Source organism: Glossina fuscipes, unplaced genomic scaffold, assembly GCF_014805625.2.
Source record: "Glossina fuscipes isolate IAEA_lab_2018 unplaced genomic scaffold, Yale_Gfus_2 114346, whole genome shotgun sequence".
Lineage (NCBI taxonomy): Eukaryota > Metazoa > Arthropoda > Insecta > Diptera > Glossinidae > Glossina > Glossina fuscipes.
The window spans coordinates 2,572-17,239 of NW_024005917.1; the positions used below are offsets into that span (position 1 = coordinate 2,572).

At 33.3% G+C, this 14,668-nt stretch overlaps 1 protein-coding gene across 2 annotated transcripts in view; it reads right to left on the bottom strand.

Moving 5' to 3' along the window:
* Positions 1-1,045: 1,045 nt before the first annotated feature.
* LOC119644374 (nuclear hormone receptor FTZ-F1-like) overlaps positions 1,046-14,668 on the bottom strand; it is a 52,946-nt gene continuing 39,323 nt past the window's right edge. The window contains exons 3-8 of one of the 2 annotated variants that reach the window (XM_038043919.1): positions 10,704-11,068; positions 10,196-10,252; positions 9,876-10,074; positions 4,065-4,323; positions 3,836-3,936; positions 1,046-1,197 (exon numbers count right to left, since the gene is read on the bottom strand). In XM_038043919.1, the coding sequence (XP_037899847.1) occupies positions 1,048-1,197; positions 3,836-3,936; positions 4,065-4,323; positions 9,876-10,074; positions 10,196-10,252; positions 10,704-11,068 (1,131 nt within the window). In that variant the 3' untranslated portion in view covers positions 1,046-1,047. Of the gene's footprint in view, positions 1,198-3,835; positions 3,937-4,064; positions 4,324-9,875; positions 10,075-10,195; positions 10,253-10,661; positions 11,069-14,668 lie in introns of both variants that reach the window. The other variant, XM_038043918.1, reaches the window with a different exon arrangement.

The window sequence follows — 14,668 nt, forward strand, 5'->3', positions numbered from 1 at the left end:
TGATACACACATATAAAGATATAAAGAATTTTTTGCGAATAAACTCGTGCGTAATCCCTTATCTCCGCCTTCGACTCTGCTTGCGTATTTTTTCTTATTTATTAAATTTTTTTTTCTTTAAATTTTTAATTTAAATTACAGAAATTAACAACAAATTTATTACATATTTATATTTTATGAATTTTTTCATGTATTTTTTTTTTTTTAAATTGTTTTGTTTAGAGGTGTTGCTTTTTTCACTTTTTTTTTTGTTTATATCTAAAAAAAAAAAACAAAAAAAAAATTCATATTTTTAATAATTTAGCACAACAAAGAAAAAAAAGAACTAAAAAAAGACGATTGATTTGCTTTTTGTTTGTAACGCCCGAAGGTTTCATTTATTTGGTAGCATAATAAAACGCCTGTAAGTATGCTTCATTTTTCCTTGTTGATAGGTTAGTCTAAAAAAGTGCTTAAATATATGCTTTTTTCTTTATATATATATATATTTTTTTTTTTTTTTGTTTTTTTTTCTTAAACTTTTTGTTAATCTTTTTTCTTATTTATTTCTTTGTTTCTTGAACATGTATTTCCAAAAAATATATATATATATATATTTGTTTCTATTTGTTTATTATTTTTGCTAAGAGCTGTTTGCTTCGTTTTTATACTAGTGTTTCCGTTACTCTTTTTCTTCTCCTTCTTCTTCGTTCTGTTTTTATTTTCCATTTGTTTTGCTCAATGGTTTCTCGCTTATGTTTTCCTTTGTTATAGGTGGTGATTGTAGGTTAGTTGTGTGAACGTGTGTGTTTATTTTTTGCCTCCTCTTTTTTTTTTTTTTCTTTTTTTTTGCATTCCTCAATTTTTTCATTTCCTGTTCATTTTTGCTGAGAGAGTGAGTGTTTTTTTCTTTTCCTTGCTTTGTTGATATTTACCCATAAGCACTACAAATGTATATGTGTATGTATGTATGTATATGTTTGTGTTTTTGTATGTATGTATAGTGTATATATGTATGTATATGTGTGTGTATATTCGTGTATGTGTGCATGTAATTGTTGGTATATTTTACACTTTCCGTTTTGCATGTAACATTTCCATGAGTAACGTTTGCGTAGGTGCACTACCAGCGCAATGCTTTGAATACAAGTGTTCTTCACCGCGCTCCGCCATAGCATGTATGTCAGGTAGTATGTTTAACAGCCTCCTAAATTTATCCTGAAATAAATCGCAATAAAAATATTATAAAGGAAATGTAAATATCAATATTGATATATGTACTAAAATATATGTGAGAATTTTCAAAAACACTAAAAATACGTGCACCCTGCACTTCAGTAATGATGTATCAATCGACTGCACTCACCACCCAAAACATGGCGGTATACTACTAAAATTTGCCCTTTCATTAGCAACATATAGAAATATGAAATATTGATCTTATATATATATGTATTCTTAATCAACATAAGACTACAGGTCTATGAGTATATGTGAATCCAAACAGCTACGGAGTCAAGAAATTTTAATGGAATGCCTAAACTTGGATTGACGGTTACAGGTTAAATTTGAATGTGGGCGTGATAGAGTAAAAGAAAAAAAAAAAATCGTTTCCTTCTTACAATTTACAACGTTTGATAGATATTGATGTAAACTGTTAGCTGGGATAGCAGACAAACTCAACTGAATTCGATATTATATGATATGATATGATATGATATGAAGGAGATTGCATACGATCGTAAAATCTCCTCACAAAATTGACTTTTGATATAACGGATGCAATAATGTAAATGAATGATCATCGCGAAGATCCAGTTAACAGTTTTGTTTTCATAAGTTACCATGGCTTGGATGAAATTGCGACGTTTATAGCAATTGAAGAAAGATTGTCATCATCTCGGCGAAAGTCTTGCTAAATGTATATACCTCTATCCCAAAGGCTAATCAGATAAATTTTATTTTTATTATTTAAAATTATCTGAATAATGTTAAGATGCATCAACTAACCACTCTGTACACTTTTGCACTTCAAAGTTTTATTTCATTTTTTCTTATTCTCTTCTCAATGAATTACGAGATTGTTTGTTAAGTTATAACTGCAAATGTAGCAATTTAACGTTTCCTAAAAAGTATACTGTCCAATCTGAAGTTGTATTCGTCATAAGTTGCTATGGATTAACGAGTATATTGCCCAAGTAGAAGACAGTGGAAGTTGGTTTTACGGAAGAAATTAGGAGATCTTTATTGTATCTCTCAGTCGTAATGCTTTGTCTAGTAGTAGCAGTAATAGTAGTGGTAATAGCACTAGTAATAGTAGCAATAGAAGCAGTAGAAGTGGCACTAGTAATAGCAGTAGCAGTAGCAGTAGTAGTAATAGTAATAGTAGTAGCAGTAGCAGTAATAGTAATAGCAATAGTAATAGTAGTAACAGTAGCAATAGTAGTAATAGTAGTAGCAGTAGTAGTTGTAGTAATAGTCGCGTTCATTACAAGTTAAATCGTTTTCATAAAATATGCGCTAAAAGATATGTTACGCGAGATTTGCATACTATTCGTATGGATATAGATCTTCTTAATGTTAAGATAATTCGTTCATTCGCAAGCGGAATGTAAATCTTTCTTCTATGATGATTTTAAGTTAAGAAACGCTTTGCTCTTTATTATAACAATGGCTACATGGATATACATGCCACTGATGGATCGGTCGGGCATCTAGCTACTTAGTAGTGAAGCATCTATCTGAAACATTACATAAAGTTGGAGTGCTTGAGAAAATCTGTTCCGCTTTTATTGAACTATTTGCCATCAGACATGCTATAAAGCTAGCTGCAACGAATGGTCACTGGAAACTTGACTTTTTTTAGAGAGAAAATCAGCTTTACTTTTAGCAACGGCTTAAAAGTAGTGACACGAATGGTTTAAAAATGCCATTTTTTTTGGCCACTTGGTGCAAGAGTTGTTCAAGATACACTGTTGCAGTACTCCAGCGTATTCACTAGATAGGGCTTGCTTATCACTGTTTTGCTTAATATTAATTGAACCAAAATTTTCGCAATAAATGTGTTTTTGAAGTGAAAAAGGGATCAAAACTTTTGCAAACAACTTAGATATATATAGATATCGCAAATAATTATCGCATTCAATTATTTGGATATATAAGCCACATTGTTAATTCGCTTAGGCCAATCGATTTCAATTCAATTGATATTAATTTTGCATTTGGACAACCTTCGAAGGCAATCTTCCAAAACCATTACTTTAAGGGTTCATATTGAAAAGTCTTCGGGGGTTTTCTCGCTTCTTTTGTAGACTGCTCTTTTTAAATGATTGCAAACTATCATGTGTTTGATGTTCATTTAGTGCGAACTTTTTACACGAGTGAAGAATTCGAAAAAGCTGTCTTCACAAGAAATACAAGCAGAAATGTCACATATTCGTTTGAGATAATCCGATGAGTGTTGCTCGATATATAGGCATTAACACTACTCTCCCGGAGAGAAAACCGCGGAGAATTTTCAATATTATAAAAAAGTAAGATTAAATATTTTCAGATCATCATCATTTTTATCAATTTTTTTAGAAAATTTTTTTTTTTTACCAAAAATCTTTATATCAAATTTTTATATCATATATAGGCCATTAAGATCAGAATAAGCATCTAGAAGAGAAACGAACGATAAATTAAATCGATTTTGATTTTTTATGTTGATCAAGACTATCTTTATATATATACATATATATACAAAGATATATCGTTAGGGAGTTTCTATTGTTGTTATTATGCAAGGAATGGCAAAGTCCGAATGTATATTTTTTAATTGTAACAAAACAATTAAACTTTGTAATTTAATTACCGTTACGGAGGGATAACACGTTAAAGTGTAATCCAATAAAGCAGCTTGTACATTTTCGTGTCCCTGCAAAACGGTCTTTTTATTGATAATACCACGTACATCTGGAAAACGAAATGAAAATATCGTATTATCATTAATTTATGAAAGTTTTTTCTTTTACGCTTATACTTTCTTCTTTCTTATCTTCGTATTATTATATTTCATGTAAAATATTTATTTTATGACTTACTTGGATTTAATAATATTAGAAATTTCATACACACGTAGTCGCCCATATCGAATTTTAAATCTTGCAATTTATTCTGTAATTCATTGAAGTAGTCGCCCAACTCCGGTACACCCAACAATCCTAGACTCAATAAGTTAAAGAATTGCCCATTCTGGAGTTGAGTTTCGTCGGGCAGGTTATTGTGTATACGCTGATGCAAATGGTCCAATACCAACATATCAGACCATGAATGTTGTAACAATTTCATTTGATCGTCTACCTGATGGAAGAAAAATGTCACACAACAATCAAAATAAAAGGAAATAAATTTAATTAAAATATCGAATTTATCTAGAAATTTGATCAGTCACGTCATCCGGTCTATTGAATTTAAACGTATCTAATCAAGTTGCATTAAAAACTAACTTGATTTCATTATTAATATAATAAATAAATGTTTTAATGTCATTAAAATTTCATTAAAATCACTTTAATAAATAAGAAAATTTCATTTAATTTCATAAGATTTTCTTCATTTCATGATTTCTTTGTTTGATGTCTAAGCGCGAGTCGATATTAAGTATCCATCGAGTTTATCGAGTGTTTTCTAATATTTTGAAAGCTTGAAAGTTCCTTCAAGTAATTTCACAACATAAACATTTTTTTTTTTTTTTTTTTTTTTAAAAAAAAAAAAAGGATTTTAATCATATTTAATAATAGTCCAAAGGTGAATATGTATCATTAAACGTGAGTCATAATCGATTAAATCCTGGTGTGAGTCGTCATTGTTAATGATTGGCCGACCGGCCGAAAATCATATTGAAATCTTCATAACGAAATTGCATTAATCACTTTCGTCAGACACTCTCTCTCACTCTCTCTCTCTCTCTCTCTCTCTCTCACTCGCTAATTACGTCCCTTTGTAAATTCGCGACTCTTTTGTCGTCTTTGCGATTAAATCCTGGTATGGATCGTCATTGATAATGATTGGCTGACTACTATACCTTATCTCTCGCTCTCTCTCTCTCTCTCTCTCTGTCTTTCCTTCTCGCTTATTGCATCCTTTTGTAAATTCGCGACTTATTTTTCGCCTTTGCGAAATTAGAAGAAAGCAATGCATTGAGACTACATGTTTTTCGTCTTCACGTCTCATGTCCAAGACAATAATTAATTTCATACAGATCGTCAGGGATTTCGACAAATAGTTATTTAGTATTGAGACAAGTGTAAGTGCAAGACATTTAAATTGCAGCGAACACTTCCTTAGGCAAGAGACGCGATAGGGTTTTTTCTTTTTTTTTATACTTGTCGCACAAACGGTCTTTTAGATCTGTTAAATCGAGATCTTCATCAAAGGAGATATGAATAAGTGGAGTCAATGTAGTGATATCTTCTTATCGGATTACTCATATGCCAAAACTTCAACTACACGCACAAACTATATTATGTATTGCTTAATATCATTTTTCTTAAGGTTAAGAATTCAAATCACTAACCACACATTGGATGAAGCCTTTGTTTTTGAAACCTAAAGAAAAGGATTACTAACTAAATTATTTGGTTTGCTCTTAACGATTAGTATAAAAATATTTTTTTTACATATGTATGCGATATGCGATCGATATTGAAGGATTCGCTTTCATGCAATCAAGCTGCATGGATAGGCAATGTGATGAGTATTTCTCGTGGTAGAAAAATATCGAAACTATTTCTAAACTATTTCTTTTCTTCATGCACGGACACGGTTAACAAATTATCGCGAATTTGATTGAAATAATTTCGCTTGCAAAGATGATGATTAAGAGCGTTGCTTGTATATTAATGTGATGCAAACAAAATGATAAACTTAATACGCTTAATTCTCTAGGTATAAGTAAATTGAGGTAAGTCGACAGAAGCAACAAATTTAGTTGTCTCTTAAATGTTTTCTTATAATTAAGTAAAGAGAATTTTTTCTTTAATGCTTGGAAAAAGAGAAGACAAGTTTATATGGTTGTGCGCGCGCGCATGCATGTGTGTGTGTATGTGTGTTTGTTTTCTTATATTTTGGCTTTTAAAACTAGTTTTTTTTTTTTCGGGACAAGCACAAACATAATTGTAGTGTATATTCAAACTAAAAATATAGAAAATATACAGCGAACTTTAAAAAAAAATATAAATAAAAATAATAATAATATGACTGGCTCATCGCAGCTTTACCCGAGGTAAAGCTACTGTTGCGTCACGATATATATATATATATATATATAATAGCAATAACCATAATGGTGTGCACTGGAAAAATAAAAATCAAAAGAGTTGCTTCACAGTCGGTTTAAGGCGAATATTTTTATGCTTTTCACTTAAGACTTCACTATGTCCGAAAAAGTCAAGTCTTTTCAATTTACTTTTTCAAGATGTAAAGATTTCGAATGAACTCGAATTTCTTCGTTCGTAATATTAGTGCAGTAGCATAAGGCTAAAAAAAAAAAAAATCGATATATTGTAGTAGTATCGATGCCCGGTATTATAAGCAAAAAAAAAAAAAAAAAAAAAAAAAATTGCTTACCGATCTACCGATATATCATATGAATATTTAGAATAGATTCATACTTCTTTCGATTCGTAGGTACTTTTCTTTCTCGTTAGATCTAATGGCAGACGGACATGTGGACAAGTGGATATTGAATTTTATACTAATTAAACTTGTATTGCATATTATAGGATATTCGTATGGTATTTAAACAGCCGGCACAGGTGGAACGACAAAGCTAATATGTTTCCTGATGGTGGGCATAAGAAGAGAAAAAAAAAAAAAAAAACAGTTTATATGTGTGACTGCTGTTGTCATCGTTGAATCAGCTTTGTAAACGTGTTGTTGTTGTTGTTGTTGTTTTTGTTGTCGTTGTATTGACCGCGTTGTTGCGTACATATGCTTTGGTTCAGCTTTGGTTGCTAAGTAGGTCAGACGCCAAACAAAATCAAAATTAAAAACGCGAAATGATACTAAACAAAACACAAGAAAAACAATAAAAAAACAACAACTAAAATAAAACAATTGAGAAAGTGATATTCACGATAGGGCTAACTACTATGCATATATACTATATATACTATATATATAATATATAAATATATGGGTGGTGTCCACACTAACTAGGGTCCAAAACATGTTTTAACTTAACACTAAATTGTTGTTCCTCTCTTGCCTTTTTTGAACTTTAATATTGAACAAGCATATATGCATGCATGCATGTACATATATATGCATGTATGCATGTATGTACGTTTGTTCACACGTTTGTACATTGAATAATTCAACGCGTAGATGACATTAGATCTAAAATAAAAACCCTTCAAAAATTTTATTTATTGATTTTGTTATTCCTTTTCTGGACTTTTTCACTTGTGAATTTGATTTATCGTAAAAGTTAAAAAAATTTTTGCAAATTGCGATCAATTACTAAAAAAAAATCAAGTTTAGACAAGAGAGAAGTTACATATGTTTTAAATATAGTATTTTTTTCAACGTCTATTACGTTATTTATAACGATATGCGTCATGTTACGTTATGTGTTTATGTTAAATGGCCAAAGTATTTGAATGTAAGAAGACAGATCGAAGATCCATTCATATTCTTATGCAATCCGATTGCACACTATACTATAAAATAAATGCACAAACTAGCTAAGAAGGAAGGAAAACTGGTAAATAAAAAAAAAAAAAAAAAAAAAAAAAAAAAAAAAAAAAAAAAAAAGACATGTAAGTCGTTGGTATAGTTGGGCTTAGGCGAATCTTTCAATGCCTCTCACCATTAGCTTGTGTAGATGGAAAGAAAATTAATTCTCTCAATATATATCGCATGTGTTTCATTCAAATCGCGAGTTGGCCAGCACTATACAGATAATTGTTCGAATTAAAAACAATGCTTATGTATTTCAGACTATACAGTTTTAATATAATTGTGGGCGCAATCGTTATTCAACTTTTTATAAGTTTCGAAACACGAGACACATATATTATCAATGAAAAATTTAAAAATCATACTGAAAACTTTACAGATTTCTCTGAGAATCTAACGTGGGTACCCTACGGTGCCCGATGACGCACGGGTTAATTTTGCGTAACCGGCCAAAGAGTTAGGCAATCCACCAAAACCAAAGGATCTAAGCTGCACTGGAGAAACCAGATACAATTATTTATTATCTATAGCCGAATAAACCCACTCTACGGAGTGTTCAACCCTATCATTACCTCTTCTTCGCTTTAGGAATGACGAAAGCGATATATTGTTTAACTGTTGCGTTCAAAATGGTGGTTGGACATACTAGCTTCGATCGCGGTGCTGAAAACTCCTACACTTTCAAAGCCATTATTTCGAAAAAATGGTAAAATTATTAACTATAGACTGACTTAAGGGATGACTTTGCTAATTTTCCAACTGAGTCTAATAAGGTTGAAAACTAAAAATTAAAAGGAAATTTTCTCTTCTACGCAAAATCTCTTGAGGTCATAAGTCGCGATATCAGTCGATAGGCGAAGGGTGTGCAGGAAAATGTACCCAAAAGTTCTTTATGGTTATCCCACGTATACGCCTTAGATATGGATGTCACGTACATATTTCTGCATTGCAAGCAATTCACAAGGCTGATATAGTTATAGTGGGTCACAAGTTGTATTTAGGTAAACCGCGAATTGCAAGAAGAAGAATTGAGAGACAATTACAAATATGTTTTAATTTGAAGGAATTCTTTGCTGAGAAGTAAATGTTGTTGACGATTGCACAATGCGAAGTTGCACTGTGATGTAGACTTGCCGCAATGCTATCAGGGATGATATTGTATTAGTTTATGAGTTTTTATTCCCACTACCGAAAAGCGGGCTTGTAAGCAAAGTCTCGCAGTGATGATTCCAAGTGAACTACTTACTAATATACTCACGCAATTAAGAAAAAATCAAGTGATTTTTACATAGTTACAACGGGGATAGTGGATGCACATACATGGATGTTCATTAACTTGCTTAACTTCACACTAGAAATCACATTCGCAGGCTCTCCTATTATTTAGTACTCTTCGGCAAACTAATATAAAACGCATGTAACGGTCATGAGGACATTGGACATTTTTATTAAAAATAAAGTTTGGATTTGTGCTGTTTGGGTTTAAATGACTTCTATCTGGCCCGAGTGCCGGAATGCATTTGAGAACCAATGTGTGCAATGGATTTTCTTTAAATGGATTTCATTATAATTACTGTTTTAGAGCACGTCTTAAATCGCGTGTGCGTGTATATGTAGGCATACTTTTTGCCTGTCGCATTGTGTGATCCAGTCATTTGGGGCAAATTGGGCCCAATTACTAAAGACATTTTCCAACATACAATACACACATTTTATGTCTTTCAAGCATTTTATTGAAGGATCCATGGTTCAATCCAGGATCCATGACATTAAAAAAGCATTCAATGACTTTAAGGCGATCTTAAAGTCTTTACAAGAATTGCATATGATACGCATTACAGATGGTCCCGATATATAGTGAAGATGTGCGAGAATAAAGTCAACTAAAGACAAGTACGACGATACCCTCTATGATTATGATTAGTCATAAGATCTTCTTCCCTGAACTTTTTGAAGAATTTTTTAGGAAATATTTGAGCTGCTATTAGAAAGAGAATGTTCGCATTGCAAACGGAGCTAGAATTGAAATCGAAAAAAAAAATTATGGCTGATATGTTTTGTATTACGAGATTAGGAAAATTATATATCTAATGAGTCCCTTTTATTTACATTTCATTGAGTAATTTTATATAGATTTTTATTTTTATTTGTCTATATATATAGAAAGTTACCTTTAAATCTTTAAAGAACACGGTGTTGCGTGCCCAATCGACTTGAGAGAAAAGATTTTGATCCAAAACTTTACACATTAATTCGAAGAGATCCACTTCCACTTGATTGTACGTTTGTTTTCTTAGCAGCTCAAATAATTGCGACTGCCATTCCCTGTCATCTATTGACTGTACAAATTCCCTGATCATCGGTGAAACCCTGTGTTTTTTTTTTTTAATAAAATAAAATATATATATATATATATATATATATATATATATATATATAGTATAAAGTATCATAATGAACTCATTTGTATATATTAAAATTTATAGTTTACCTTAATGGTTCTAATATGGAATCGGCGGTACTAGAAGGATGTGTGCCCGAGTCAAAGCTTAAAACACCCATCGTAAAGAATCAAGTCAAAGCGCCAAATACATATAAGGAACGAGATAAGAACAAAAAAAAAAAAAAATAATTCGTTTTAGGAAATATGTTTAGCGTATTGTTTGCAATATGGGGTACACGACGTTTGCCCATCATTTAACCAAGGAATTCCGTTTTTTCTTTTTCAACATAAGAATTATTGCTATACCAAATCGAAAACGATCTCTTATTAGGATAAGAATAATTCTAATGAAACAATGTCGACTTAAACGTATTCCTTACTTAAAAGGTGTACAATTCATCCGTGCAGGCATTATTTCGAAAAAGTATTAACTATCTAAACGAATTGATAAGCGAAAAATAATTTTGAAATGCATTGCCTTCGGAGAAGGCGTTAGCCTTTATAGCAAACATACACTTGTCTTTTGTTAAATCGGAAAACAATGTTCGCACTATACCACAGTTTAGAATCGCTGGCGTTCTGTAGAGATCCCGGGCCTGATTCGTGGCAATTACTACCACCACCGGCTGTATTACCCAAGCGGCTAATACCGTCACTACTGTTATTACTGTTGCTGGTATTGTTGTTATTGCCATTACTTCCACACCCACTGCTACCGCCACCGCCGCCACCACCACCACCGCCGCCGCCGCCGCCACCACCACCACCACCACCACCACCACCGCTGCTGCTACCACCACCAGCAGCGGCACTGTTTCCATTTATAGGCGTTGCTATCACACCACTGCTTGCATTAACCTGACCTAAGGCAATGGCTATAGGGCTGGGCGATGAGTCGGGCGAATGAGTGAGTGAGGATACCTGTAAATAGAAAATTACTCAGGTAAATATATTTTTATAAAATAGGCCTTATTATTCCAAAATCATTTAAGATTTGAATGACGTCATTCAAACATCATTTAGTTTTCTAGTCATTAACAGTAACTGGATGACATCCTTTACCTACCTATAAAGTCGAGATGCCAAATGAGAAAAGCAGCAAAAATGTTTAGCAGAAGAAGAATGTTCTGATCCTCTAGCAAATTACTTATTATTATAATTTTATTTAAAAGTCAATATAGAAGTTTTGTCCGTTCACCACAGATTGTCATTTTGTCATGATGAAAACGCTCAGTAAGCGTAAGGACTGCAAGAGCGATCCCGGCGGTAGCGTAACTCCTACTAGGGTTAACCATGCCGATAAGGTCGAAGGGAAGGACTGAAGCTAAGGACAATCCAGAAAAGTAACCTGAATGGTATGCAAATATCAATGCGTCTCGAGTAATTAGGTGACAATGGAGAATGAAATGGTCACTGCAACACACGAGCTTACATAGGGCGCCTTTTTGTTCTTGTAAGAGGTGGATGAGCCAAAGTAATTGGCCAATGGCATAAGCGTAAGGTAAACGTACACGCTTCAGAAGGCAAAAAACAATGATTACACGTCCCGGGCGTCAAACTCAATGCCCGGAGGTAAAATAAAAAATACGTTAAATATCGCCAAGGAGGAAAGTTTGAAGCTTATATGAAGGAGGAAAATTTCGCATACCGGCACAGGATATAAAACCACTAAACATTGATATCCTTGGTGTAAGTGCAACGTGATAATCAAATTCTGGACAATTTTAAGCTAGAGATTGTAAGATGTACTATTCTGGTAACAATACAATTATTTCTAAGGAACACGAAAAAATGCATTGAAGAACATCTCGTTTCCTAGCCCGATTGAGCCCTATTAGTGAAAATTGATGCAAAGTCTATAAAAAACATTGCTTGCTTATTCAAGCATTCGCGGTTAGTGATAGGAAGAAAATTGAAACATTCAGAGTTGACAGAAATACTGAAAAGCTAACAAAGAAACATGGTCTGAACTTAATAATAGAGGTTTTCAAGGGCTAAAATTGAGAACGAACCTGTACCTAAAATTGTTGGCAATTTGGGGTCAGGATTGAGGAATGAGCATGATGAGCATTGCATAGTCCAATTCTGCCTTGAACATGATTTAAAAATTTGTAACGCCTTTCTCAACTTCCTTCAGGCCAGTTATAAACATGGAAATTCTCGTAGGCAATCAGTCAAAATGTCATCCGAAATCAAATCGATTACATTCTGATAAATAAAAGATTTGGAACATCTATTAAAAATGGCAGTACCTTCCCCAGAGCAGATGTACCGCCTCAGATCGTAATATTTTAGCGGCAACGATTAAAATAAAATTGGCAACCCTGGTAAAAAGCCCACCTTTTCGAGACAACAAATCATTGGGGAAAAACTAAAAGAGTGTGAAACGAAAAACTGTCTAGTAACTGAAATAAACGATAGGCTACATTCAAGCATTTACACTGAAGATACATACATCGGATGGGAAACTACAACTGAAATACTGAGAAATCTAGCTGAGAATACATTTCGTTTTAAACGAAATAAGCCGAAAAACCAGTGGATATAACTGATGAGATGCGTATATGGATAAAAAACCAATGATTAGACACAGAAAAGTTGCAATCATTGCTTGACAACTTTAACTTACGCACGGAACTAAAGAAAAGGTTTGCAAAGAAAAACAATGCCACCTGATCTGGTGAGTAACCGTAACGACATAGTCATCAAGTTAGAAGGAAAAAGCCAGCTATCTGAAGATTATGTTTATCACTTATATGCAGATGATACTAGATCTATAGGTTTTCCATATGATGATTTACCATCAGTTTACGTGGCCACCCGTGGCATTACGAAAAACGAAGTAAGAAGAGCTATAAATAATGCCAAAAATAACAAGGTCATGGGTAACAATGACATACCGATAGAAATTATAAAATTGATAAGTGATGATAATCTGGATATTCTGCATAAACTATTTTATGGGTTCTACGATGCAGACATTTATCCTGATGACTGGTTACAATCATTGTTGGTCATAATGCCAAAGAAAATTAATGCCAGGAGATATCAGGATTAGAGAATGTTGTCCCTAATGAATAATGTTCTGAAAATATTTCTACGAATAACTCAGCAAATTATCACTTGGCCGCAACTCAGTGTGACTTGCGGAAAGCCATGAGCACCAGAGAAGTTTTATTATGTTGCATTCAAGTTCTAGTCCAGAACTGTAGTGATGTGCGTAAAGATGTCTTCTTTCGTTCCGAGGATTACGAAAACGTGTTCGCCAAAGCGCAGCATGATCAATTAATGTATATCCTAAAAAGTCTTACTTTTAACGGAAAAGATACACGCGGTATCAAAAATTTATATTGGAGAGAAGCAGACGGAAAGCGTGATTATAATGTCAGAACAAATTATATTCCTATCAACAGAAGAGTGCATCATCAGGGCTCCATTTTGACTTCTCTTCGGCTTAACGTCCTGTCTGAGGTAATCTTTCAAGAAGCTATTGAAACAATCGAAACAGGCATTAAGGTCAATGGGCAATTCATCAATAAAACCGTGCTGGATCTACAGACAATACTTCACGCTGTAAATGATTAAAATTAACACCTTTGGGTTTCAGTAAGGATAAGCCGAACGCAAACTCCATATGCGAATGCCACTAGGAAAGCTTTTCAAGTTTGTATACCTTGCATCCATATTATACGCAGTCTGCAGTAGCGACGTAGAAATAAAAAGAAGAATAAAAACGGCTAGAATTACCAGAAAATTCTGGCAAGCCGGGCAATTAGGTTGTCCCTTCGGTTTCGTTTCATGAGATGCTTTGTGTGGTCGATGCGCTTATTGTGGATCTGTAGTTACGGTCATTAAAAATCAGTACAATCAACAGACTGAAAGTCTTTGAGGTGTGCTGTTACAGTAGAATTGTAAAGCATCGCGTACCTAATGCTTAAAGTCCTGAGAAGAATAAACACTCAGCTTGACCTATTAAAGTTTATTAAACAACGAAAAACTGTCACATGGTAAGGATGTCACGTGGAAAGGAATGGGAACTCCTGCACTTAATAGCAGCAAACCGTGGAGACATGGACGGAAAGCAAATGTCATGGCTGCGTAATATTCGAAATTGGACAGATCTGAGAATCGTAGTTGAAATCATGCATACAGCAAGGAGTCGAGGAGATTGTTGGGATTTGGTTAATAATATGAGTTAATACGCAATAATATAATGAAATGCAAAAAATAAATAAAAAGAAATAATTGATCACTTACATCCGGCAATGGACGGGTAATAAAAGCGACGAGCGAGAGGCTTGTAAACAATATCTCTTTTATTCGTAACGCCCCTATAGAAAATAGTTACGAAAATTGTAAAGTGTAGTACGAGTAGTAGAAGCCGTTATGGGTTTTCACATTACTTTCTCTATGAGGATGTGTTCTCTCAACACAGAACTCATACTCTCTCAGAAAATAGGGAAAAATGTGTTGTTGTTCAGGTTGAACACTGCTTTGAATAAAATATTTTGCACAATTGTA